General features: G+C 41.2%; 1 protein-coding gene across 1 annotated transcript; it reads left to right on the top strand.

The window, feature by feature from the left end:
• Positions 1-5,206: 5,206 nt before the first annotated feature.
• LOC122042476 (formin-like protein 1) lies at positions 5,207-23,371 on the top strand. Its single transcript, XM_042602618.1, has 4 exons — positions 5,207-6,614; positions 6,720-6,913; positions 12,605-12,849; positions 22,375-23,371. The coding sequence occupies exons 1-4, from the start codon at positions 5,269-5,271 to the stop codon at positions 23,170-23,172; spliced, it is 2,583 nt and encodes an 860-aa protein (XP_042458552.1). The 5' UTR covers positions 5,207-5,268; the 3' UTR covers positions 23,173-23,371.
• Positions 23,372-24,107: the final 736 nt, after the last annotated feature.

The raw sequence follows: 24,107 nt of genomic DNA, 5'->3' as shown, positions 1-24,107 counted from the left end.
CCTAAACTAAGACATTAATATGGATGACACTGGAAGACCCAACATCATCGCCATAGAATGGAGGATTTAGACAAATTGATAGCTACGGCGGTTCAGGCGGTATTGCTAGGGCAGCCCCAACAAACCTTTCCACCGAGAACCAATCCACCAACTGAGCCTACATCTCGGTCAGTTGAAGCGATGTTGATGCCTCATCAGAAGATGCCCTAGCCCGTCGAAACATTACGGAACACATTCCCCATGCCGATTGGTACGTTGGTCATAAGGAAATCTTTTGTAGAATCCATGGAAGAAACAACCCACTGAGATCCTCTGAAAGGAAAAGCCCCATATCTAGAGGGGCAAAAGCACCCCAGCGCCCTCTGTTCTTAAGGAATATTATCTAAGACGAGTTGCCAAGACACTTTTGGGCATTGCAGATTGGAGAATATAACTGTACAACCGATCTTGAAGATCATATATGTAAATTTAAAAATATCTCCCTATTATTTCAATATACAGATGACGTCACGTATCGAGTCTTCTTAATGGCGCTCTCAAGCTCGGCGCAGAGGTAGTTTAGCCACTTTCTGCCTCTTCCATTCAAACTTTCGAGGAGTTTAAGACAATATTCATGAAACACTTTGCCACCGGTCGAAGATATCAAAAATCCTCACATGATTTGTTTGATCTCAAGTAAAAGCCCAAAGAACCCTTGAAGGAGTATCTACAACGATTCAATCGGGTAGTTATTGATGCTCCCTTGGTTTCCCCTAAGGTGCAGCTTAGCACTTTCTTGCTGTATTTAATTGATGGAGATTTCTTCAGATCCTTGGTGAAGAATCCCTTGGTCAACTTCGACGGGTTGCAAGCTCGGACACTTAAATATGTTTAAGTCGAGGAAGCCTAGTTTGCAAAGAGAAAGGAAGCTCTGAATCTAGCTCTCATCTCCACTCATCTAGATCATAGAACCCCTTCTCTCTCCTTGCGAAATTGAGAGTTCATAAATTAAAGGGGGGGGGGGGGAATATGGTACAGACAGTGGAAGTAGCCCCGACTCAGCTATTTTGCCTTCCAGTTGGCCTCTTTAGGCCTCCAACGCCACTTGAAGGTCAGACTTAGTGGCTTCCAGGACCTACATGGCAACTTTGGCTGCCTTCGTCTTAGCAAGCATGAATTCTGCTTTGCGTAGCCGGGCCTCTGCCAAGGCCTTGACCGACTTAGTTCCCCATTTGATGGCCTCTAATTCCACTTTTAAGATCCCCAACTCAGTGTGACTGACTTCCAATGTGGTCACAATTGCTGTCACCTCAGCCTTAGCAACCTCTGTCCTCGCCCGATTGCCCTCCAGTGAGATCTTTCGTGCCACAGGGCATAGCGCAGACGGTGAGAGTATGACATCTCTGGCGTAATGGTTAAGGTTCAATTATCAGGAAATAACAGTCTGAGGTTTACCCCACCATGTATCTAATGCCTGTGTACCTACATTTACCTCCTTCCATATTCGTGGGGCCGGCATTAGGGGTCGTTAAATTAGTGGATCTATCTTTTTTTGTGCTTTTGCCACAGTCTTCAGTTCTTCTATCTCCTTCCATTGCCCCTCCACCTCCGACTTCAAGTTCTTGTTCTCGACCTAGAGAGATTTAACCTCCCTCTTCATCTTGTCTAGGTCATATGTCACCTAGATCCTCTTCGTCGTCACCTCTGCTATTCTCCTCTTCGATCGGGTGATCACTGCTTGATAGGAAGTGTTGGGTTAGCTTATCGTTTCTTTAAGCTGTTGATCTCCGATCGTGCAAGGGGCATTTCTTCTTGGGCTACGGTTAAGACCTCCTGAGAAGGGGTTGGGAAGGGGTTGGGCTAGTCGAGATTCCAGTTCCAGTACTTGGGCCCACATTTTCTGTTGATCCTGTTAGATCTTAGGATACTGTTGGCCAAACACCATTAACTGGGACATGTGTTTGGTCTCATTCAGCATAAGCTTCTTTGCTAAGACCCAGATGGCAATGCCCTTGGTCGTTTTCTCGGCATTCCTTCATACAATGGTCATCAGACCATAAAGGGTGAGATCTAACTTATGATCCCCTTGGATTTATTCCTGGGATGCTTCTTGGGCAATTGGGGCATCATTGTCGTCTGGAAAATCTACCTGGTTATTTGCAAAATCTAGGTCTAAAGGAGGGTGTGAAGGACAAACCCTGGTGTGGAAATCCCCCGACTCTATAAGGGACGCAGGAGCTAGGGTCGGGTGATTCCCTGACCCAGTTGGCGTGTTCACCCATTGAGCAAGTGTAGGAATCAATGGTCTTGGAGAGCTAGCAAGAGCTAACAGTGGGGCAAACAGACTTGAATGGTTAGCGAAAGTTCTTGGCGAGTGTCGCCTTATCCTAGTGAACCTAAAAGGTGTTCTCAACTCTTGGGACGGAGTCGGTTCCACGATCACTAGTTGTGTAGTTGGGGGTTATCTTGCTTCTTGGGATAGGGGCAAATCTCTAGCCATTGCTTGGGAAACGATCTCTGTTGGAGCTACAGTCAAGACCTGGAGGTGCCCTTTCCTCGGGAGTCGCCTCTCTGAGGTGAGATCGACAATTGCCATCCCACATGCCTCTAACTCCATCTTAGTAAGTTTCAACACTTTGTTTATAGACGCCTTCAACATAGTGTCAGTTGCAAAAAATGATACGCCTTCAGTTTTGTTGTTGAGACTTGCAAAGATTAAAAATCTTACCAAATAAAGCTCTAAGGGGAGTTAGAATAAGGCTCACCTCATACATATCCAGCAATCTCTCTTTGAGTATAAGGTTGTTGTCGAACTTCAAGTCCTTCAACTTTTGTGATGCACTAAAATAGCTCCACTCCAGATGATAATCTTTCAAGGTAGGAGACACGGGTAACTCACATTGCCATCGAGTCAGCCAAGACACTACACTTAGGGGTTTAATGAAGGAAAACTATGGTTTCCACCCCTTGTGTGATGACGGGAGGCTCTTAATTAAGCTTAGTCTAACTCAGAATGAGAAGAAGAAGACCTCATCTTTTATTTTCTTTGGGTAAAAGAAGAAATGAAAGATGCGAGGGGAGAGAGGAAGGCGATACAAATGAAAGAGGATTACTACACCAGTTAAGATGCAGAAGGAATTAGGCCCAAGTTGTGATAATAAAATAAAAAATACAGTGATACTTCGATGATAAACATTAGAATAGAAAAATACAACCCACTCAATAGATGACTTCGAAAGAATGTCATGAAACCAGGAAGAAGATGATCTGATCGGTCATTATTGTTTGGAAACCCTAGCAAATGGTCAATCGATATCTAGTAAATGATCCTTAATCAATCTAAAGACGCATTAGTGAAATTTGACTCAATAGACATATACTAGGGAGCATAAGACAATTTCCTAACCATCAAGATGAACGCTACCTAACCACAAAGACTCAAATTAGAAAATTCCTAATTGAAATCAAGAGCGACAACTAAGAACCAAGTGACCTATTGAATAAGGAGATGCCAAAAGTTTGAAGATGACAGACAAAGAATGACAAATAAAAAAATGTTTACATGATTCAAACAACGAATGACAGGAAGGAATCAAGCAATTTACTAAGCAAAAAAACATCGGAAGTTCAAAGAGGATGAAAAATGATGGACGCAGAAATAGTGAGTGGAAGGTTAAGAGTAAGGGCATCCTTATCTGACCTAATTTATCCCAACTTGATTAATAAAAGCTTTTGGATCTCCGCTATTACATGGGCAAGATAAATTTTTGATCATAGGATCAAGAGCATGAAACAAATCAAATCTAAGTAACCTTTATCTGGTGAAAGACGCTTAGTCTTCCTTATTGCATGTTACATCATATTATTATGATACAACATCAGATATACACTGGTGCATTTTGAGCTTGGGAACTGAGACAGATAACATAAATAACATGTTTAAAAAGAGTGTTGTATTTAAAGACATTGATTTATTGTGTAACCCTTTCAAAAATATGCAAAGGACTTGCCATGGGGCTTGGGCAGTCAAAGTAATTGTTGTTATACAACAGTTTAGTTAGTTAGATTTTTGTTTCTTTCAACTAAATTTAAAATGAAGATTTGTGATTCAAAAAGTAATCAGAGAACGCCACGTAGATAAACGAGATTAGTAATCCTACAGAAGTGGGGGTTCAAGTCAAGAAAAAACTGAGTCAACCTTGATTCCTTGACACCCTCTAGACTTCTTGGCGCCTTTGACTCCGTAGTGCCCCCACCTTCTTGACACCTGTTTCTCTCGCAGCTTAAATTGAGATTTTAGATTATTTCAGGAAAAAAATAATGTTTATATGGATATAAGGATTTTTGACAATTTTAGAAAAAGGATAAAGATCACGTGGATCTCTAAAATTTCAAACTATTTTGAAACGAATAACAAATCGTTCTATAAAAGATAGTCCACTCCTATAAACTTAGGTATGCACAAAAATGCATTCAAAATCTAGAGTTATTCTTCTATATTTTTTCTTTCTTTCAGAATCCTTAATTGTTATTCTAACCTTCTTATTTATTTATTTATTTTTTTTATCTATCCCGACTTCAATAAATTTTTTTATTAATCCTCATTATCACTTGGCGATGGGTGGCAAATCAACATTGATTTCAACTTATCGATAATTTACTCGTCATTGTTATCCGACATAATTAATTATAAATAAATTATATATATCATAATAATTAATAGTTACAGTCAAAATTAATAAAATTTAAATATCAATATTATAATTATAATTCATAACTACTAGGCAGGTCCGTATAAATGAATTTATATTATATCAGTTATATATAATTTATTTGTATTAATTAGAATAGTAATATTACATATTCTAAAATAAAAATAGTTTTTAAAATAAAAATATTTAATAATAAATAAAAAATATTTTTAGTTAAAAACGGTCTTTGTATTTTTTGCTAAAAGAAAACTTATTGTTAGAAATTTGTGTCTGACATCCCCCGATGTCGGTGCCGTACGTAAGCGTCGTCACCGTCGACTCGACACCAACGGCTGACTGGCTCGCCACTTTGGCTTGTAATGTTGTTGGCTTCTACTGTCTCCTCGCTCGCTCGCTCGCTCGCTCTCGCTGACACACGCAACGTTGCCGTACAGTTTGCAGGACTGCAGACCCGTGCACTGCCAATCCAACTCACTCTCGTCCTTTTTCCCCCTTTTTACCCTCTCCCCTCCCTCGCGACGTTGCTTCCGCATAATCCACCGCCTCACGGACGACACTTCTTCCCGCCACCGACACAATGCCGTCGGCGTTTCGCCACAGGAGATCTCTCCACCTCCCTTTCTTTCCCGCCCCTCCTTCCACCCCATCTCCTTACGCTTCCCCTTTCCCTAAATTCCCCTCTTCTTCTTCTTCCTCCTCCTCCTCCTCCTCCTCCTCGGCTTCGCAGTCACAGCCGAACTTCTTCCCCTCCTACATCGCCCCTCCGCCGCCCGTGCTGCCGACCTTTCCTGCCAACCTCTCCTCCCTTATCCTTCCCACCTCCCGCTCCGCGCCACCTCGCCAGGCCACCGCCATCCGCCTACTCCCCGCGGTTCTTCTCCCCCTCCTGGCCCTTGCCGCCCTCCTCTCCGCGGCCGCATTCTTCCTCCACCGGCGCCTCCGTCCAAAACCTGCACTCGACGCGCGATCCGATTCGCTCCGCCTCTTCCCCCCTGGCTCCGCCGTCTCCGACCGCAAGCCGCACGCTTCCTCCGAGTTCGTCTACCTCGTCGATTCCCGCTCCCAGCAAAACCCCTCTTTCGCTCCCGCCGTCGATGACGCGAACCTGCAGGTTCTGTCCTCTCCTCCGCCACCGCAGCTTGAGTCGTCGCCGGAGCTCCGTCCGCTCCCACCTCTCTCTCGTCGGATTCTGGAGTGCTCCAGGAATGCTGAGGGAGGCAGTTCACCTGGGGAAGAAATCCACTGGTCGGAGGGGCCTTCGATCCCCTGGAATGTGTCTCCTCCGGTTGCGATTGAGAAATGCGGGTCTCAGAGGTCGACGTTGAGCACATTGTCGTACCCGTCCTCGAATTCGGCGGCCTTGCCTTCTCCGTCGTCGCCGACGATTCCGTCGCCGCCCGCCTGGTTGAGTCCGTCGAATTCGGGTGGCAGATCGCCCAAGTCCATAACCGGAAGAACCTTAGTCCAGGGAGGCGTTGGATTCCGAGATACCCTATTACCGCCTCCGCCTCCGCCTCCTCCCCCACCGGTTACACCTTCACCTCCTAAGCGAAAACACCCGCCGCTTTATTCGCCAATTTTTCTTGCGAAGGAGATCGCTGGTAAACTAGGAACGGTTGCTCCCTCTTATCGGAATTCAATGGGACCAATGCGAGCGCCATCTCCGCCACCTCCACCTCCACCTCCACCCTATGCTTTTTGGCATGGTACGGTCAGGAAATCGGTGGACTTGCCACCGCCAAACGGCGTGTTGCACAAGCCGGGAGCCGTGACCAATCCCTTAGAATTGGAAGAGTCGTCGAAGAATGAGGAAAAGGACGAGGAGACCCCTCGACCAAAATTGAAGCCTTTATTATGGGACAAGGTCCGGGCGAGCTCGGATCGAGCAATGGTGTGGGATCAGCTGAAATCGAGCTCATTTCAGTAAGATCTTTGAATTGATTTATACTGTTCTACATGACTACATCGAATATTTAGTATGACTTTGCTTGTTTCTAATATATCTATTGCAAACGCTAATGGATTCAGAGTGAACGAGGAGATGATGGAGACTCTATTTGTTCGTAACGCCACAAGCACTGCACCAATGAACAAGGCGCAAGTCCTTCCCCCTCCGACTCAAGAGAACAGAGTCCTTGATCCGAAGAAGTCTCAAAACATTGCTATTCTTCTTAGGGCGTTGAGTGTGACCAAGGAGGAAGTCTGTGAAGCACTGTTTGAAGGTCTGTTTAACTTCTGCTTGGAACTCTGGAATTTCCAAACTCTTTCTTGTAACTTGTTAGTTTCTTGCTAGATTTAATGGACTCTTCTTGAATTGGTTTTCTTCACAATCAACAAGATTAAGCGTTTTGGTTCTACACTGCTAACTGAAATAATGTTCATATATGGAAAAAAAAGAGATTATACAAGTTGCTGATTAACGATTTTTGTTGGTCACATCATCATTAACAACAGTCAAGAACAGTATATTGCACATTCTGAGCTTTTGGAGCTGGCAACTTTGGTTCTTCCATTGCTGCAAAATTCTAACAGTTTAAAGAGATTTGAGATGCACGTGGCCTGAAAAGGCTCCTCTGTATCTTAAAGATGACAACATGCATTTTTTTTTCAACTCTTATCTGAAAGCCTAAGCAAGCCAAGCATACTTGCCAACAGTCTTCCCAGTTCACCAGCTAGGATCAAGCAAAACTTCTGTGCAGGTCCTTGCAAAGGAAATCCCTGTGCAGGGTGTGAAGTCCTTGTAGGGAACTCCCTTTGTAAGGTGTGTATGTGTACCCATTCTTTATTTTATGTTATGCCATATACATCCTTTCTTTATACCATGTTCAAACTCTTCTCTCAACCTCGTGGGCACCCATTTTTTGTACCATATGCATAAATCTCTCCCAGATTCATGTGCACCCAAGTTTAAAAGTTTTATAACATTTGTGCAGGTTTCTCCCTAATTCACGTGCACCAGTTTCTTTTAACATGTGCACTTGTTTATAGATCATGCACACTTGTCTTTTACCATGTGCCACTCTGTATGGAAGTTTTGTGTAGGACGTCTTTTTATAAGTTTGTTGATCCTGCTCGAAAATCATGGAGATGGCAAGCTGGGGATGTGACTACTGCGTTGACTGGATGTAGACTCCGCTCCGCTCTGCAGCACAAGAAACGTCAGTACCGAGCTAGGGAAGGGGTCCTCGACATTGGCCCTCCGACGCTCAAGTCAGTCATCAGAAAGAGGAAAAAAGATGGAGCAACAATAGACACAGGCGTGAATAGTGAATAATGTGTACTTCCGTCGATGTATGGACCCCCTTTATATAGTGCCCTGGTGTGCGACGTGTGCATTTCTTTCGAGACATAGGCACGTTCTCCAATTGATCGTGGGCACGCTCTCTAATTTGTCCTATGAAAGGACACGTCAGGAAAGTGTCTCTGACATCATACCTTAACAGGGCATCCATATCCCTGATAAGACAGTAGAAGTTTCCATCGTACGATCCGCTTGTTGACCATGTCTTGTGGCAGCAGCGCTATCTCCCTGAAGGATACGCCAATGATCCATCTGCTCGGCTGAGTACTCCTCCGCTCGGCCAGACTTGGTTGCTCTTTCGCGTGGCGACAGGTTTCGATAATTTGTTTCCGCCCGACCAGACCAATGCTCCGATCATACACACGCTCCTCTGCTTTGTGACTACCGTCTGATGATTTCGACTGAACGGGCGCTTCACTTGGATCGACCCTTGGCTGATCGGGCAAATACATGCCCGATCGGCCATTGCTAGAGAGATCCGCTCGGCCCCTCAACGTCCGTCTCTTTTACGTCGACCTCCTTGACTTTGACCTCTACGTGAGCTACTACCTTCGTCATTTGACCCGCACTTAGTGGACCCCCCTTTATCACCGCATCATTTGTCTTATAGGATATTCTTGTCCTCGAGAATGTAGAGCTTCTAATCAAATCATTGGAATTTCCTATTGTTCCCTTGCATGTAGTATTCTTGTAGTAGTTGATTGTATTTTCAGCAATTGGTCATGAAAATGTGGAAATAGGAATGAACATTAGCATGCAAATGAGGGAAAATAGAGGAGCTCCATACTACAACAACAAACAACAATGACCCAGCCTTATCCTACTAAATGAGGTCGGCTATATATGGATCCTTCTACGCTATTGAGCTCTATCCTCTACTATATAATCAATTATATTTCAATAAATTTTATTTTATTTTATTATTGCTAATCAAGTCTTCTTTGGTCTTTCTATTTTTCGTTTGATGTACACATTTGTCAAGTGTACATTTCTTGATTAATAAACATTTTCAAAGATATCAATCCCAAATTAATAAGCGGTTTCAAACCTATCAAACACTTCTACCTCTAATTAGTTGGTTATTTTAGTTTTATGTATATCTATGCTTAAACTAACTTTGAATTCTTACTTTGAAAAACCTAATTATTGTCACAATGGAAATCCGAAGATAGTTTAGGGGAGGCAACTTAATACATACGACAACCCTTTTAGTCTTTGACCCACCGTTTTTTTTTTCTCTTTCCGTTCTGCCTTCGCCTAACTGAAGATGCCTCTTCTTGTTCAAATATGCACCTTGTTCAAATATGCTCATTTATATTAGTCTCAAACTCTGCACGTCTCCTTGATTCCTAAGCATCATGTGCATCCAAAATGGCTATGGTCATGCAACACATCATTATCAACCTCTGAGAATAAAATCATGGTTGGCAAATCCCGGTCCCCTTGGGACGGATAGTTGGTTGGCGCATAGTGGTGTTGCCATCATGAGGTCTGGGGGTCACATAGTAGCTACGTGTTTGCCCTCCCCCATGCGCTGTTTAATTGTCCAAGGCTAGTAGCCATCTGTGATTTACCTCTTCCGTGTTGGCTGGGACGGGCTAGTGGAGGTGTTGGAGTGAGCGAATTGCCTTTTGCCACCCTGGTTGGCAAATTCCAATTCAATTTTGAGTTATTTCTTGGACATTTCTTCGAGAAACTATGAAAAATTCAATAATCAAGGGGAGATTGATAAAATTTTATGATGAATGAGTCATAATTTGTTGAGAGTGGTAGAAATCTATCAAATTAGAATGAAATTGATTGATTTTGCTAATTTCATCAGTTCCCACTTGGGAATTATTTGGATAGAAAGAATAGCAAGATTGATGGAGAATGGATCTAGATCTAGATTTGGGTGAGTATTACCTATGACTTTGAGTCTGAGAGGAAAAGAGATCCACAGTTTGTGGTGGAAGATCAATGTTGTGTCATTAAGAAGTGGACATGTCAGCATTGTGCATTAGTCTACGAGGAAGGTTGATGTTGCCTCTGGCATTTTGTGAGTTGAAGATAAAGCATCTTTTGCTTTGCCTTCTATTTAGGGAGTTTGGACTTTGGAGTCTTGAAAGCATAGCTCTAGATTGGAATGGACGAGGAATAGGTAAGCATATTAATTGTGATTATTAATTCATAATTAAGGGTAATTATTTATATTTTAAATTATTATTAATAAGTTTAAGAACTAATCAAATAGTAAAAGTTTCTAATATTAATAGTTTAATGTCAAATTAACTAATTTTAACTTAATTAAATTTAATTAGTTTTAGTTAATATTTAGTTTTAAAAATTTTAACTAATTAATTTTTTAATAAATTTAATCAATTTATTTATAATAATGTAAATATTTCTATTAATTAAATTCATTCTTTTAGATAAATTTACTAGTTTAAGAAAAATTAAATTATAGTTTTTAAATTAATAAGTTAAATTAATGGAAAGGAACTAAAGGGTACAAATTTTCAAATTTTACAATAAAAGAGAGAAACAAGGTAAGAATGTATTGATTTATTGATAATGCGATTCTTATTTAAAACAAAGGAAGACTTTTATAATTTGTAGCATATTTAATAAAATATACACATGTTTTTTAGATTTTTTATATATCTTTCATTTGTCTTATTCACTAGATATTGGTTTTTTATTCTTTTCATATTCTTAACTGATTTTGTTGTTGCTTTGTGACCAAAAGATCACACATTCGAATCCTGGAAACAACCTTTTGCAAAAAGCAAGGTAAGACTGCGTACAATGGATCCTTCTTCGGGACCCCGTATAGCGGGAGCTTCGTGCACTGGGCTGCCCTTTATTCTTAACTGATTTTGATTCGATCCAACTAATTTGATATGCCTAATACTTAGATTTTCTAAATTTTTTATACCAATATCAATATTAATACTGCCAACCATGGAATGGAAATTATGACCAAAGAGGGGTGAGCTATTGCTAGCCGTGCATGAATCATCAATGTATCATCAAACCTCTGCCTAGTCCACTATTTTGTCCTAGCAGAGTGATCCAACAATGATCATCAAGCCCCATTGCTTTGGGCTTATGTGCCCTCTTGATTCCTTCCTCTCTGACCATCATCGTCTATTGAAACTTCTAGAGATAATACTTCTTAGTTCTCTCATCTTCTGGGAGCTCTTCCTACTAACAAAACGATTGCTGAATCACATCTATTGATCTTAGATTTCCTCCGATAAGTTTATTCTTAATGTATTCTCCATAATATACATTAAGCCACGTGCCACCAACGGCAGAGCGCCTTCTTAGTTTCCTAGACATCTAAGGATTGAGTCCTAGCTTTGGCGAATTAATGAATGAATTTTCCTTAATGGATGGTTGACCTAAGAATACTAGACTAATGGGTCGTTGGCTGGGAGCGCTTCCCGATTTACCTTGGTGGCTTGTAGGAAACTTTCGTAGGGCCGATTATCCCAGGATTAGTCGGCGTAAGTTGGATAGCTGGCGTCAACTAAAAAAAATAAAAATGTACTAAGTCGCCCCACGGGCACGATACAGTAAGGTGTCAAGGTGGATTCCTAGAGCACCATAGATCTATACTTAACTGGGGCATACGTGGGCACTTAATTTGGAGGAAAAGACTTGTCTTGAGGGATTCACGATTCGAGTACCCGATTCGGCGCACACGCAACCCTACATTGATGGATGGCCTATGGAAGTCGGTTGCTGATGCACATCCACGAGTGTTTTTGGATTTACTCGGTGGACGAACCAGGAGGAGGGTCGCCCACCTCAGGACTAATTGGGTCTGTAAGGGTTTGGGGATTAACAAAAAAAAATTAAAATTAAAATTAAAAATGTACCAAGTCTAGTCCTAAATGCCCTTGGCATACAATTCTAGTGGCAATATCCGAACAGATGGAAGCCCTTTACTTGGCCATAAGTGATCTTCCCAGTTGCAATGCACACTGCTTAATCTCCCTATATACCAAGCTATTATTCTGTTATTGAAGACCCCTTTCTCTACAAAGCTTCTCCTTTAAGTCTAGCTGCTTCATTGTCTTGGTTCTTTCTCTAACAGACTTACAATTTTTCTTCTCTCTGTGCTCCATCAAGAATTTCCAAAACTCCACTTAGTTATAAGAGTTTATTTAACAAGTTGTATATTGATAGTATAAATGAGCCAATTTGAGGAGATTGTCAGAGCACAAGTTTATTATAGTCGCTGGTGTAATTGATTTATTTCTATACTGATATTTTAATTTTTAGGTTTAGGGTTTCTATATTTAGTCCTATATTTGCATGTAATTATCGAAGGTATATAATATTTTCCTTTCTCATAATTTAATAGTTGTTCAAACAAAATTAGTATATTGCGAGTTACTAATTACTTGCAAATCTTCGAGTAAGATATATAAGGGTAAAAGTTCATGATTCATCCTCTCTCTTTTTGGATGGATAACTACTTAACTATCTTCGAGAAGTACTGTCAACCTTAAAGTTTTTCTAGTCTGGTCCGATGATCTGCTGAAATTTTTATGTAAATGGTATTGTAGTCCTCATGTGATATCTTTTAGATGAGTTACAAGTTGGTCATCACTGAATGCAGGTAATGCAGATAGCTTGGGAATTGAATTTCTTGAAACCATACTGAAGATGGCTCCTAGCAAAGAAGAAGAGTACAAATTGAAAGAATACAAAGATGAATCAGCTATTAAGCTTGGCCCAGCAGAAAAGTTCCTTAAAGCAATGCTTGAAATTCCATTTGCATTTAAGAGGGTGGATGCAATGCTTTATATTGCCAATTTTGATTCGGAGGTCAAATATCTGAGGAAATCTTTTGAAACTCTTGAGGTAAATGGATGGCTCTTTCTTGAAATCCTTTCTTTATCATTTAATATCAGTGTTCTACATGCCTGCATATTGGTGGATAAAGTTGCTAACTGGATAGCAATAGCTTTTTTTTGGCAATTGTATGATGCAATGGTTCTTCAGTGTGTGCCATTCATTTCAATGACAATAACTGCATTGTTAAAAAAATTTATCACGATTTTATGTACAAATTCAACTAGAATTGCTCTAACTAGTGTAAACTTAGACCAGCCAAACTAGTAGCTGGTTGTACCTGAGACCTGCTGCCGGCAAAGTCATGTTTTAATGGTTCCTTTGGACTTTAGTGTTTTATTGTCTTATGATCCTTACCATGGATCTTGGAGATCTTGAACTCTAGTGCAGTAGGGTCTCCAATTAGTCGTGATGTGCAAGAGAGACCAGAATGGAGGCTTTGAGATATCTATGGAATCAATATTCATCTGCTTTAAGTTTTCTGGGTGCATGATGCTTTCATAGATATGGAATCAACATCTCACTCATGATTAATGTTGCTCATCAGAGTCGATTCTTTGTCCTATGAAAACATTAACCATGCTACTATGCCTAGGAGGTTACTTTTGAGTTACAATTTTGAAATTAAAGTGGTAAATGATTATATCTATTCCCAAGCTGCTGCTACTCTTCTTCTCCCAAAAAAATACAACAAAGGTTGACACTCTATCTACTCATGTAGATGAGAGGGTATTTCTTCTTCGATTAGGGGTTGAACTACATAAATCTCAATTTTCATTTTTTTTTTTCATTTTGTGTGGATACATATGTTCCTTCACAGGGTTCCATTTTTTACTATTCAAAAATAACAAAACCATGACTATCAACGTGACTAATTTTAGATTTTTCAGATCATACTTTGAATCAAAATGATAGATGTCAATGGAGTTTGTAAAATAGGTTTATAGTTTCACTCAGAATAATGCAAACCATTATGTTTGGGCCTAGATGGCATTTGGTTCAAAATGTTCGTGTCAATATTAGGCAATGTTGACTGGATTAAGAACACATCTGAGCTATGAAATTCAAGGAAAGCAAATGCTTTGGTTCGAATTAGTCATGTAAATATTGCGCGGGTTATAATGGATTAAAGCAACAAACACAAAATTAAGGTAATAAATTCAATTAAAAAGATATAATAACAAATGTGAAGAAAAAATTAATATTTCTGAGTTTGGCTGGTTGTTGAGTTCCTTAAACTACACTGTGCTTCTTTGTAGTATTCTTGCATCAAATGAATGAGATGATGAATTACTATTTCATAGATTGAAAAGGGATTTAATTTTTCTTAATGCCATTGTCTAGTGTAATTGTTAAGATAAGAGATGATGAATTGTTTGGAACCGAGAGCTTTAAATATTTAGGATCATTTTTTAAAATGATGGAGGGATTGAGAAAGATGTCTTACATAGAATACAAGCAGGATGGTTGAAATCGAGAAGAGTGTTGAGTGTTTTATGTGATCGTAAAGTACCTCTAAAACTTAAAGGAAAGTTTTACAAAATTGCAGTTAGACCTGCTATGTTATATGGAGCTGAATGTTGGGTTATGACTCAAGCACATGAGCAGAAGATGAGAGTTGCAGAGATGAGGATGTTAAGGTGAATGTATGGATATACGAGGATGGACAAAATAAGAAATGAGAGCATTAGAGAGAAAGTCGAAGTTGCACCTATTGAGGGAAAACTTCGAGAGACGTTTAAGATGGTACAGGCATGTACTTCAATGACCAATAAATGTTTTAGTTAGGCGATGTAAAACTATGACAAACACATATATCAAACTAAGAAGCGGAAGACGAAAAAAAGACTTGGCTAGCAACAATAAAACAAGATAAAATTTATTTTTAAGTATAGATAATGATATAGTAGGAGATAGAGCTCTATGACGTAAAAGGATCCATATAGTCGAGCCTACCTAGTGGGATAATGCTTGATTGTTGTTGTTGTTATTGTAATGTCATTGTCCGGTGCCGGTTCAGTATAATCCTCTAGTTGTGGCAATTCTCAATACATAATCCTCTAGTTGTGGATATTCTGAATACATGCTCATTAGCTGAAACATAATGTGGAACAGGTTTATATATTCTCAAGTGTCATCTTCTTTTCAAAATATGTGCCAGTGGCCGTTTTTTTTCCTTCTGATTTTGGACACTGAAAATCAGTAACGATGCAAAGGGGCGTTGATCTGCTGCTTTTTGGCTAACTAGCTGCATGAAATTTCATTTTTTCATTTGTTATTTAGTTTGTTTATAACAGCACGAAAACATTCTTGGTTAGATTGGTTCCAAAATTGGCTTCGTCACTGAAAATGAAGCACTATCACTTGTGGAGTCATATTTTTATCCAACTAATGTTACAGGGTAAATATGCTAAAAATTTTGGCATTCATAAATTTAGGCCAATATTGTTTAGGCAAAAAATCAAATTCAAGGTGAACTCCAAGAAATTTCATCACAAAATTTAAAGGTTTTTTTTTTTTTTTTTGATTTTTTGATTTATTATTTCTTAGAGGAATATAAACAATATCTCTGTTAGGATCGATGGTCGCGGCTAGAGAGGGGGGTGTGAATAGCCGACCTCAAATTCTTTCGTTTCTTCCTACGATTAGGGTTAGTGCAGCGAAAATAACAAATAGAAACGAAAAACGAGAAGCAAACCTCAACACGAAGATGTAACGAGGTTCGGAGATGATACTCCTACTCCTCGGCGTATCCGTAAGGTGGACGAAGCCTATCAATCCGTCGGTGGATGAGTCCCCGGAAAACCGGCTAATATAAACTCCTTATGGGTGGAGAAACCTCGCCACAAAAACTTACAACAGCAAGAAGGAGTACAAGTACAGCAAGAAGCAAAATACAATACAACTGTAAAACCTTCGCTTACTTGCCTTCTCTTCGACTGGATGAAGCAGCAGCTTCAAACGACAGCCGAAAGGAAGCTCACGCGAAGCTTAGACGAGAGCTCGGCAAAGCTCTAGAGAAAGTAGTAGCAGCAAGAAGGAACAGAGAGGAAGAAGAAGAGCAAGAGAGAGTCGCTCTCGATCTCCTTTTATACCTGCATCCACCTGCGAAGAAGAAGCCGAAGACCGTTGGCACAACGGATAGTTCTGGACCGATAGTTACGGACCGATCGAGCTCGACTGATCGGTCCACCTCGATCGGTCTTGGGGACCGATCGAGCTAAGCCTGATCGGTCTGTGGATCGGTCCAGAAGACTCTGATCGGTCTTGGGACCGATCGAGACCTTCTGATCGGTCGACCGATCAGCATGCACCCTTCCTTTTCTCCCGAACTTCTTGCCTTCGATCGTTGTTTCACGATCGGTGCGGACCGATCGATAACACCGATGAGCTCGCTTAGTTCGATCGGTCACCGGCCGATCCGGATACCAATGTATCACCGATCGATCCATCGATCGATCCGGTGGTTTTTGCCCAAACCAATTCCCAAGCCTTCCAAACTAACATCCGGTCAACCTCGACTGTTGGTACATCATGCCTAGCATCCGATCCTCCTCGACTGCTAAGACTCCCCACCAGTGTCCGGTCAATCCTTCGACCCACTTGGACTTTTCTCTTCGTGTCAAGTATCCGGTCACTCTCGACCTACTGACCTTCTCAACACCGGATGTCCGATCACCCTCGATCCATCCGGATTTTCCTGCCCGGCTTCACTCACGGGACTTTCACCTAGCTTCACTCACTAGGATTTTCACCGCTTCACTCACCGGATTTCCAATCGCCGGCTCACTCACCACTGCCTGGCTTCACTCACCGGACTTTCCCACCGCCTGGCTTCACTCACGGGACTTTCACCTAGCTTCACTCACTAGGGTTTTCCCGCTTCACTCACGGGACTTTCCAACGCCCGGCTTCACTCACGGGACTTATCCATCTGTCCGGCTTCACTCACGGGACTTTCCGAACGCCGACTTCACTCACGGGACTTTCTAACTGCCTAACATCCCGTTAGGACTTCCCATCAAGTATCGGACCCTTGACTTACTTGATTCTTCTTCATCCAACCTGATCAGACCCTGATCAGTATCTCTCCGCATGGACAGCTGCACCTGCATTGTCCATGTCTACATGTCTTTCTGTATTGTCAAACATCGAAACCATGACCAAGGTTTACGCTTGGTCAACTAGGTCAACCTTGACCGATTGCACCAACAATCTCCCCCTTTTTGATGTTTGACAATACCTTTAAGTTAGGCTAATCCAATAGCCTCAACTTTCTTCATGCCACTAGGTAATGAAACATAAGTTACAACCTTACATTCTCCTTCTAAGAAGGCAACCTCCTTCTTAGATAATGAAGGCCTAACTTAAACCCTTCATTCTCCCCCTATTGGCATACATCAACAAACTCTCCCCCAAAAGAGTAAGTTATCGTTGTTCACAACTTCACTCGTTGTGATCAACAAACTCTCCCTCTAACTCCAATGTTCTTCCTTGAACATTCTCTAGACATTCTCCATTCTCCCCATTTTTGACACACATCAGAAAGAGTGAATCAAGGTCAAGAGTTTCTTCCTAATGAAAGTCCCATACCTTTCATTGAAACTCTTAATTTCCCCCTTGATACTAAGGTCCAACAATTTAACTTAGTGATAATCCCATATCACTCGAGTCTTTAGGAGTAAAAACTCCCCCTAAAAGTCAACTCCCCCTTGACCATTGCACCAACAATGTCTTGGAGAGTTCCAAACCTTTAGAAACCTAAAACACCACTTTCCGAGCTGAAATTTCAAACAACCAGTCGAATTTCAGCAAGTTGGCACGCCCTGATCGGTCACCAGACCGATCAGGCTCCCTCTGGATCGGTCCAGTGACCGATCCACACTGACTTGGACCGATCAGGGAACCTCCTGATCGGTCCACAACCTCTGATTTCTGATTTCTGAATTTTTCTTCTCCCGAAATTCAGAAACCTCTAGAAAATCACAGAAAGTTTCAAAAATTGTAAAATTTTGAGGATACATTCCTCATAACATATACTATCATGGAAAAATAGTTTTCTATGAAAATAACTTCCATTTTCAAATCTTGATACAAAGTTCAAAAGTCTTTGAAATAGCTCAAAGTTAATCACTCTTTGTATCACTTTGCTCAATGATGAATGCTATCACTAGAAAAGCTTCATCAAGGTTTTTCAAATCAATTTTAAAATGATTTTAAAACCCTTTAATTTAGGACCACAATCTTAGGGCTAAATGTACATGACTTGTACACAAGCTTTCCCTATGATCCCCAATTTTGAATTAGGCTCATCTAGGTACAAGAACTATGCACCTTGATCCTAACTCACAATCCTAATATCTCACACACATCTAAGGTGTATCAAACACATCCAAGTCAATTTTGATGTGAGATATGGGTTTAGGTTAGCTTAATCTAAGTTCTCATGCATTTTTCTAAATAACAATTTGATCTCCATATCAAATTGTGTTTTAGTCCTTAAATCAATTTCATTGATCATTAATGCACAAGATGATGACATGACATATAATTGTATCATAAATGGAAACATGTGCCAATGTCATGATGTCATGGCATAAAGTATGAAACTTAAATAAAGCATAACATTTAACTAACCTAAGCATTATCATGACATTTTAAATGATCATAAAATAAATATGATGTCATGACATGGCATATGGCAAACAATATATGGCAAATAGCACATAGAGGCATAGAAAATACCTAATTCTAGCCTTAGTTGCCATTTTTGATCATTTTGATCATTTTGCCATAGGTTCTATATTCCTAAGTGTAATAGACCTAGCATCTTATACCAAAGATTTTTAGATCACTATGTGTCAATTAGATTGACTCTAGAAAACTCCTCAAATTTGATTGGCACATTCTAATCACCTTAGGAATAATTCTTAATTTCATTTTCAAGGCTTGATTATACCTTGAAAAATCCTAAAGTGCCACCTTTTGCCATGATTAGGTTAACTACCTATTCAAGTAAGGTTGACACACCCTAACTAATCTAGCGTGATGAAATCACGCTCCTAGGAACTCAATACCTATTGGAGCTCATTGGGTTCACTAAATATTCACTAGGGATGACTTCCCTAGCAACCCTTCTAATGACCCTCCTAGGCTTTGAAGCCTTGGTCATTTGGGACTCATCAAGATCAACTCTAGGGGTGACTCCCCTTATGACCTTGGTGATGGTCTTCCTAGTCCTAGGTTTTGTTCCATAATCGAATGGAACATCATGGTAAGTGGGCTTGACCACTTGGGACTTAGGTTTGTGACCCAAACCTTTCTTGTCCTTGGACTTGGGTTTTTGACCCCTAGACTCTAGAGTCAAATCCTCAAGAGCCTTTTCTAGAGAGTCAAGTCTTGACCTCAAGACTTGATTTTCTTTCTCTAATACCTCAAGCTTTAATTTATCATTTTTCTTTGAGGTATTCCTAGGCATATGTCTAGATGATTTTGGATTTCTACCTAGATTTTCCTTAGCCTTAGATGGGTTAATTCTAGGGTTGGCTTTCCTAGTGTTATCCTTATCTAGGCTCACATGTTTGGCACCTAAGCATGTGTATCGATTTCTAATGTTATCATGCTTACCATTATTAACAATAGCAATAAGGCTACTAGCATGTGTCTTATTATTATTGCAATAATGTGCCTTAGAGATTACCTTAGGGTTTGCCCTAGCTCCCCCTATACATGTGCTCGATCTCTTGTCCTTGTGAGGTTGCCTCCCCCTCGGACATTGACACCTATAGTGTCCCCTTCGCTTGCATTGGAAGCACACCACGTGCTCCTTGCCCTTGCATATCGGGACTCCGGCTTCCTTGACTTTTGGTGCCGGTGGAGTCTTCCTAATCCTCCTTGGACACTTACTCTTGTAATGTCCATACTCCCTACACTCAAAACACATTATGTGTAATTTATTTGAAATTGAAATGCTTGAGTTACCTAGGGTTGAGGATGGATGAAGACTTTCTTCTTCATCCCTTCCGGAGGTAGAAGCTTCTTCCTCTTGCTCCATTCTTGAAGAAGAACTCTCCTCCTCTTCTTCCTTAGATGTTGAGTAGCCCTCAACTTCTAATTCCTCTCCTCCATGATGTGAGCTACTTGGCTCACTTGACTTCTCTTCATGACTTGAAATGGAGCTTCCCTCATGGAGCTTGGCCAAGTTGTTCCACAACTCCTTGGCATTGTTATATCCACCTACCTTACACAAAATGTCATTAGGTAATGAAAATTCAAGAGTTTTCGTTACCTCATCGTTGATTGTGGATTGGTGGATTTGCTCCTTCGTCCACTTTTTCTTCTCTAGGGTTTTTCCGTCTTTATCCACCGGATGGGTAAACCCTACTGGCACACAACTCCAATGAACTAGGTTAGTCATAAGAAAGTACTTCATCCTTACCTTCCAAAACGCGAAGTCGTCGCGATCGTAGAAGGGTGGAATCGTGACGTCTTCTCCAAGTTGATCCATTCTCTAGCTTGTGCTCCCTTGGGTGTTAATCCGTCGAAGAGCAACCTTGCTCTGATACCACTTGTTAGGATCGATGGTCGCGGCTAGAGAGGGGGGTGTGAATAGCCGACCTCAAATTCTTTCGTTTCTTCCTACGATTAGGGTTAGTGCAGCGGAAATAACAAATAGAAACGAAAAACGAGAAGCAAACCTCAACACGAAGATGTAACGAGGTTCGGAGATGATACTCCTACTCCTCGGCGTGTCCGTAAGGTGGACGAAGCCTATCAATCCGTCGGTGGATGAGTCCCCGGAAAATCAGCTAATATAAACTCCTTATGGGTGGAGAAACCTCGCCACAAAAACTTACAACAGCAAGAAGGAGTACAAATACTGCAAGAAGCAAAATAAAATACAACTGTAAAACCTTCGCTTACTTGCCTTCTCTTCGACTGGATGAAGCAGCAGCTTCAAGCGACGCCTACAACAGCAGGAACCCAGCCGAAAGGAAGCTCACGCGAAGCTTAGATGAGAGCTCAGCAAAGCTCTAGAGAAAGTAGTAGCAGCAAGAAGGAACAGAGAGGAAGAAGAAGAGCAAGAGAGAGTCGCCCTCGATCTCCTTTTATACCTGCATCCACCTGCGAAGAAGAAGCCAGAAGACCGTTGGCTGAGCAGCGGATAGTTCCGGACCGATCAGGCTGAAGCCTGATCGGTCCTGGGGACCGATCAGAGCTTCCTCTGATTATCAGAGATGGAACTTGCTCTGCTCAGAGAGGGCACTCCTCAGTAGTTTACTCAACCTAGTCCTTCCTTTTCTCCCGAACTTCCTTTGGATAGCAGGTTATTCTTCCTGATGAAGAACCAGACCATATTGAGTTTGTTTTTATTCAAACTCCTGATATATGGAATCCGGTTTTTGCCCAAACCAATTCCCAAGCCTTCCAAACCAACATCCGGTCAACCTTGACTGTTGGTACATCATGCTTAGCATCCGGTCACTCCCTCGACTGCTAAGACTCCCCACCAAGTGTCCGGTCAATCCTGACCCACTTGGACTTTTCTCTCGTGTCAAGTATCCGGTCACCCTCGACCTACTTGACCTTCTCAACACCGGATGTCCGATCACCTTGATCCATCCGGATTTTCCCTCGCCCGCTTCACTCACCGGGACTTTCACCTAGCTTCACTCACTAGGATTTTCACCGGCTTCACCAGGATTTCCAATCTGCCCGCCTTCACTCACAGACTTTCCAACTGCCTGGCTTCACTCACCAGGACTTTCCCACTGCCTGGCTTCACTCACCAGGACTTTCACCTAGCTTCACTCACTAGGGTTTTCACAACTGCCTGGCTTCACTCACCAGGACTTTCCCACTGCCTGGCTTCACTCACCAGGACTTTCACCTAGCTTCACTCACTAGAGTTTTCACAACTGTCTGGCTTCACTCACCAAGACTTTCCCACTGCCTGGCTTTACTCACCAAGACTTTCCCACTGCCTGGCTTCACTCACCAGGACTTTCCGAACTGCCTAACATCCCAGTTAGGACTTCCCAGACAAGTATCCGGTCAACCTTGACCTACTTGATTCTTTTTCATCCAACCTGATCAGACCCTGATCAGTATCTCTCCGCATGGATAGCTGCACCTGCATTGTCCATGTCTACATGTCTTTCTGTATTGTCAAACATCGAAATCATGACCAAGGTTTACGCTTGGTCAACTAGGTCAACCTTGACCTACTGGAAATTGCACCAACAATCTCTACTTTCCCAATTTCATGTATGAGCAGTAATGTTAGTTTCCAGAGGGTTACATCTTCCCGTTTGCTTCGAGCATATTCTTCACTTCAGGTTTATTTCCTTTTTCTCAGTTATTTGATACAAGGAAACAAGTCATTTGTGGAGTGCATGATTAGCCTTTCATGTTTTGATTCTACAACATAGCATCATTAATGTTTGAATTTGGTAGTTCAATTGAAATTGTTGGTATTTTCTTGGGGTTACTAACTAAATTTTGTTCTCTTTATTCACCCACTGCATTCACCAGGCAGCCTGTGAAGAGCTGAAGTCTAGCAGGTTGTTTCTCAAGCTTCTAGAGGCTGTCCTGAAAACTGGGAACCGCATGAATATTGGAACAAACCGTGGAGATGCACATGCCTTCAAGCTAGACACACTTCTCAAGCTAGTTGACATCAAAGGCACAGATGGAAAGACCACACTCCTACACTTTGTTGTTCAGGAAATCATAAGATCAGAAGGTTCTCGTCTTTATGGCACCAAAACTTCCACAGACAAAAACAAAACAATTACTCTTCATTCTGACCTTGAATGCAACAAACTAGGCCTCCAAGTCGTCGCTGGCCTCGGAGATGAGCTAAGCAATGTGAAGAAAGCTGCTGTCATGGACTCTGATGTGCTCAGTAGCTATGTCTCAAAACTTGCCGGAGGAATTGGAAAGGTCACCGAGGTTCTTAGATTGAACGAAGCATTACATCAATGTGAGCAACATCCTACGTTCAATGATGCCATGAATGAATTCCTGAAGAAGGCAGAGAATGAGATCATAAAACTGCAAGGTCAAGAGAGTGTTGTACTGTCTCTGGTCAGGGAATTGACAGAGTATTTCCATGGTGACTCGGCCAAAGAAGAAGCTCATCCTTTTAGGGTTTTCATGGTAGTTAGAGATTTCCTGGCCATTCTAGATCAGGTCTGCAAAGGTGTTGGTAATGATCACAACTTTGTCAATTCAGTCAGGCAACATTCTGTGCCAATCAACTCAAATCTCCCTCTAGTATTCCCAAAATTACATGCATTAAGAGCTGAAAGCTCTGATGAAGAGAGCTAATTGGCATATTGTCGCAAGTGAGATGCCTCGGCCTTGTGCCACTGCCAGTTAGAAGCCTGTTGGTGCATCAGGACATAGTCTAGAAGCAGGTTAGCCAGTTATATATATTTTTGTTAGTACCATGTAGTGACTATGTAACATATTTTTGTGGATAATTAAGGTGTTCTATATAATATAGAGAAATCTAGATCATATAAAATTACAAATGGGAAGTGGGCTCTAAGATCTCCTATGATGCACATCTACTTTATCCCAGTATTTGGCTATCTGGCTCATATGTAATGTTGATATACAGGTTCAGACAGTGTTGACCAGGCATCTGTCTCTATGAGATGCCTGGTTCATTTATGCCTCACGGATTTATCTGGCTCATATGCGATTGTTTTCCATTTAAGTTTAGAATGTCAGGGGCAATAATATGAAGTGAGATATTGCACTAACATATTAGGCAACTGTGTCAGGGTTAATTGCTACATGTTATCAAACTTTTTTTTCTTCTTCTAGTTTGGTGATGTCCACAGGGTAAGTAAATCAGTCAATATAGCACATTATCTAGTTTATATATGAAAAATTTGTACTTAGTTGTTATCTTGTAGATGGTCCGATCGCCAATGCACGTCTTCCAGTGACTATTTAGCCTTGCCTTGGCATTACAAGGTATGTCTAGTGCTAAATAGTAAGGGTGGTATGTCATCAGATTACTCCTTAAAGTTTACATCCTTGAATTCAACTTAAAATTTTTTCAAACAATTGACTTCCTGCATCATTCTACATGTCATTGTCTCAAGGGACCAAAGGGGTCCCAAAGTTTAGATGGATCTCGGAGAGGACCAGATAGAAGAGCAAGGAGTAGCTCTAAAAGATCTCAATCTCTCTTAGTACTCATCTGCTTGGTGACTTCGCTGCTGTTCTTATGAAATGTCTCATTTTGATTG

The sequence above is a fragment of the Zingiber officinale genome, chromosome 2A (genome assembly GCF_018446385.1).
Source record: "Zingiber officinale cultivar Zhangliang chromosome 2A, Zo_v1.1, whole genome shotgun sequence".
NCBI lineage: Eukaryota > Viridiplantae > Streptophyta > Magnoliopsida > Zingiberales > Zingiberaceae > Zingiber > Zingiber officinale.
Note: the sequence above shows the minus strand (reverse complement) of the source record. Positions and strands in the feature narration are given on the sequence as shown.